Raw genomic sequence first — 3,438 nt, forward strand, 5'->3', positions numbered from 1 at the left:
TGTCATCTGCAATGATGACTTCTATGTTGCTATAGAAACTCCGGATGCTTTTCAACAACACCTTGAGTTGTCTGTAGCGCAGGAATGTCTTTGTAGTGATGGTGACTTGAGAGCTGATATCTGACAGACAGAGAAGTAGGCAAAGAGTTATTTTAAGAAAAAAGACAAGGCGATAAGACACAGTGTAGCATGAAGAGCATACACTTCCAGAGAAGGTAATTCTCCTCTATGGTCGCACCAGCAGCAAACTCAACATCAATCAAGCTTGTCTTGAGTTGTTCACAAAGAACAGACAAAAAATGGCGCAAATCCCCCAACTAAGGATACACTGGCGCAGCCCCTCGAAAGAGCAGTGTACTAAGAAGGACACTGTTGGGCACAAGCACTTTAGTTGACACCAAATATCTCAAAACAGTCTTGGGTTGGATGAGCCTCAGAAACTGGAGGCCATTGTGGTCAACTCTTCCACAGGCAAGCTAGTCCATCCTTGAACTGGCTGCAAGAAAGGTTGCTGGAACCAGTGAAAATGCGAAAAAAGCCTCCTAATGTTGACTTTAAAAGAAGGCCCAAATAATTACCAATGTCGTAGACAGCGTTTCACAAAGTTTATAAAGTTTCTCTTCATTCATTAACTCTCCATATTGTGTGTGTGTGTGTGTTTTTAAAGGGAGTCTGACACAGAATTTGCATTACAGTGAGCTGAATAGACAGTGTGTTTCTGTGTACGTCAGTTGATTCAATGTCACAAATGACACAATAGTGTTTACAAACTAAGATATGTGGTCAAATGTCGTCCCCCACCTCGGAGTGGTTTGAGTGATCGGATCACAATGGTTGTTTCCACTTGTGTTTAGAAGTGTCCACTTATGATCGGATCACCTAACACATGTTAATACCAGCTGTAAAGAGGCTCTTGGTGTGGCACTTATTAAGCTTAGTTGTAAATGTGAATATTGTTCTACTCTTTATACTCACTGTATGGTCAGGGTTAATGAACAAAGCTCTTAAAACTCTACACAACATGTATGCAACAGACATGATATTATAAAGTCTACTCATATTGCTGCCAGGCTGCGTGGGAATGAGTGAGGAAATCAAGATCTGGTTGAAATATATATACATAAAGTTTTTAAGCACTAGAAGATCCAATCATCACTAAATGTCATGCACACCGTTACAGTTAATGTTTCTGTCCATGATACGTTCACAGTGTAACAAACTGAACGCACTTGAGCTACTGGTAGAGAAATATAGAGACTTCTCTTCATCTTCAATGTTAAGCTGCACAGAAATGTGGTTGTGTCAACTGATACTGGACAGCTGGCCATCTTCCAACTGTGTGCACCGTGACACAGGACTTTCCAGGAAAACAAAAGGTTTCTGTTAGTTTACTAACAGTGACTCATGTAATAACTTACTTACTTACTAATAATTGATTCAGTAGCACTGTTCTCTTGAGGTGTTCAGTCCACCAAAAGGCGTTTTTGGATTGGTTCCATTTCTGAAAATGTATCACCTTGACTTGACTTTTAACCCCCACAGCACCACAATAAGTTTACTCCTACCTGTTCCCATGTCGTATAGGACTGGCACCTGAGGCTGTTTGATGGTAATGGGAAACACAGCTTCATGCTTGTCAAACTGGAAGGAGGCTGAGTACAGAAGAGGACAGAATTCTGACATTTAGAAAACAAGGTGGACTTGAACTAAGTTTCATGGCTATGGCTGTATCCTTGCCTTTTCCTTGTGTTTTTCCCCTCCCTTGTGTCTTCTGTCTGTGTGTTGTAGGTGTGGTTTTCCCTCCTGCCTTCCAGCTCTGCTCCACACACCTTTCTGCCACCAACTCATCAACTCTCCCTGTCTGCTCACCTGCCTTCAATCAACTCATCTATCCAACAGTATATCTACCCCAGTGTTCCATCTACTCAGGGCCAGAGCATTCTGTTTTCTGTAGTCTGTCTTCCATGGAAGTTACACTTCACCTGCCTTCGTGTCTGCTAACTGGTCTCTTTGCCTGCCTATAAGCCTGCCATCTTCAGTAAGTTATCACCATCGCCATTACCCTTTATCTGAAAATAAAAGCACTTAACTTCACCAAACTGTGAATCAGTCTTTGCATTTGGGTCCACACTTTTATCCACTATAACACTAAGATCCCAGTGAATCTAAGAACAAAACACAGATTGCACATTTAAAATTTTTCACTCATTTTAACAAGAAACACACAGATGCACATTTATGCACACACATTATTTCACATAAAGATTCTGTTTCTAGCTCAGTTCCAATTTCTTGGATACATACCGAGATCTCCAGTGTGTATATGGTAGACAGTGCTGGTATAGGACACTTTAGCCAGCAGGTCGTTGAGGATCACCAGGCTACTAGACTCTATAATCAATTTTGTCTCACCATGACCTGTTGGTTTTTTGCCACAACATTGCCACAAGTTATTTTTTTGTTTTTTTGTTTTTTTTTAAATAGGCTATTATGATTATAACACAAATTACTCTTAATACTTGACAACTGCAATATATATATGCATATATTTCTATACTGAATTTGCCTTTGATAAATACAATACAATAAAAGCCTTGACGAATGAATTAAGTGCACAGAAATGTGAGACAGCTTTTAATCTAAAACAGATACATGTGTTGAATTAAAAAAAAAAAAATAATAATAAAAAAAAAATATGTATAGATATAGACACTAAAACTGCAGTGAAAGGTGTAGATGTATATTATGTTGCTGTAAGTATGAATCATTTTCACTGTCTATTTCTGCTGGGAACCGCATGTGGCTTACAAAAAATAGGGGAGACCTTGACACTCTAGTGAAGCAATGCTGCAGCCACGCCCGAGACACATGTGGGTGCTCAACCCTGTCAACATGGGTACAATAAGCAAGACAGTCTGCGACACACCCAACCTATTAGAGTGTCTAGGCATGGCAGCAGAGCAGAGGGAGAGCTGGGAAAATTTGCAGCTTAAATAGCCTACCAGATTGGAAGAGTGTGCTTGATAAGTGATTAAGTGATTCTGCTATTGCAATCTCACCTTGGATCTTCACCCCTTCAGATGGAATCTCTGTGGTCAGGATTCCTTTGGATACATGCAAGGACACCTAGAGTAGACACATTTGAATAAACTGCAGAGCGCTCAAGTACACATACCTCCATACTGCCCTACCAAGCAAAACCGCAGTAACTACAGTTTTGGGCAAAATAGAGTCTTGTTCCATCTTGGGGAATGTAATTCAACAAAATCCAACCTAAAACCAAGTAAAAGCGCAGTTACTAATAATAGCTTGGATATTACTGTGCTAGCGCTAGCTAGATAGGACAAAGGATTACTGTACCTCACAATTAAACCTCACAAAATAATACTACTTGGCCATCTATTTCAATTTGTTACACATGACACAAGAAATACAGAT

The 3,438-nt window shown here is 40.0% G+C and overlaps 1 protein-coding gene across 1 annotated transcript in view; it reads right to left on the minus strand.

The window, feature by feature from the left end:
* The window catches only part of LOC118323638 (beta-1,4 N-acetylgalactosaminyltransferase 2-like), a gene marked incomplete at its 5' end in the record, with an annotated part of 6,935 nt that overhangs the window by 1,670 nt on the left and 1,827 nt on the right, over nucleotides 1-3,438 (minus strand). Inside the window, 4 exon segments of the mRNA XM_035655668.1 lie at nucleotides 1-120; nucleotides 1,566-1,652; nucleotides 2,305-2,418; nucleotides 3,060-3,126. Of these exon segments, the coding sequence (XP_035511561.1) occupies nucleotides 1-120; nucleotides 1,566-1,652; nucleotides 2,305-2,418; nucleotides 3,060-3,126 (388 nt within the window).

This window comes from Morone saxatilis, unplaced genomic scaffold, assembly GCF_004916995.1.
Source record: "Morone saxatilis isolate NCDOM2014 unplaced genomic scaffold, NCSU_SB_2.0 Contig14, whole genome shotgun sequence".
Lineage (NCBI taxonomy): Eukaryota > Metazoa > Chordata > Actinopteri > Moronidae > Morone > Morone saxatilis.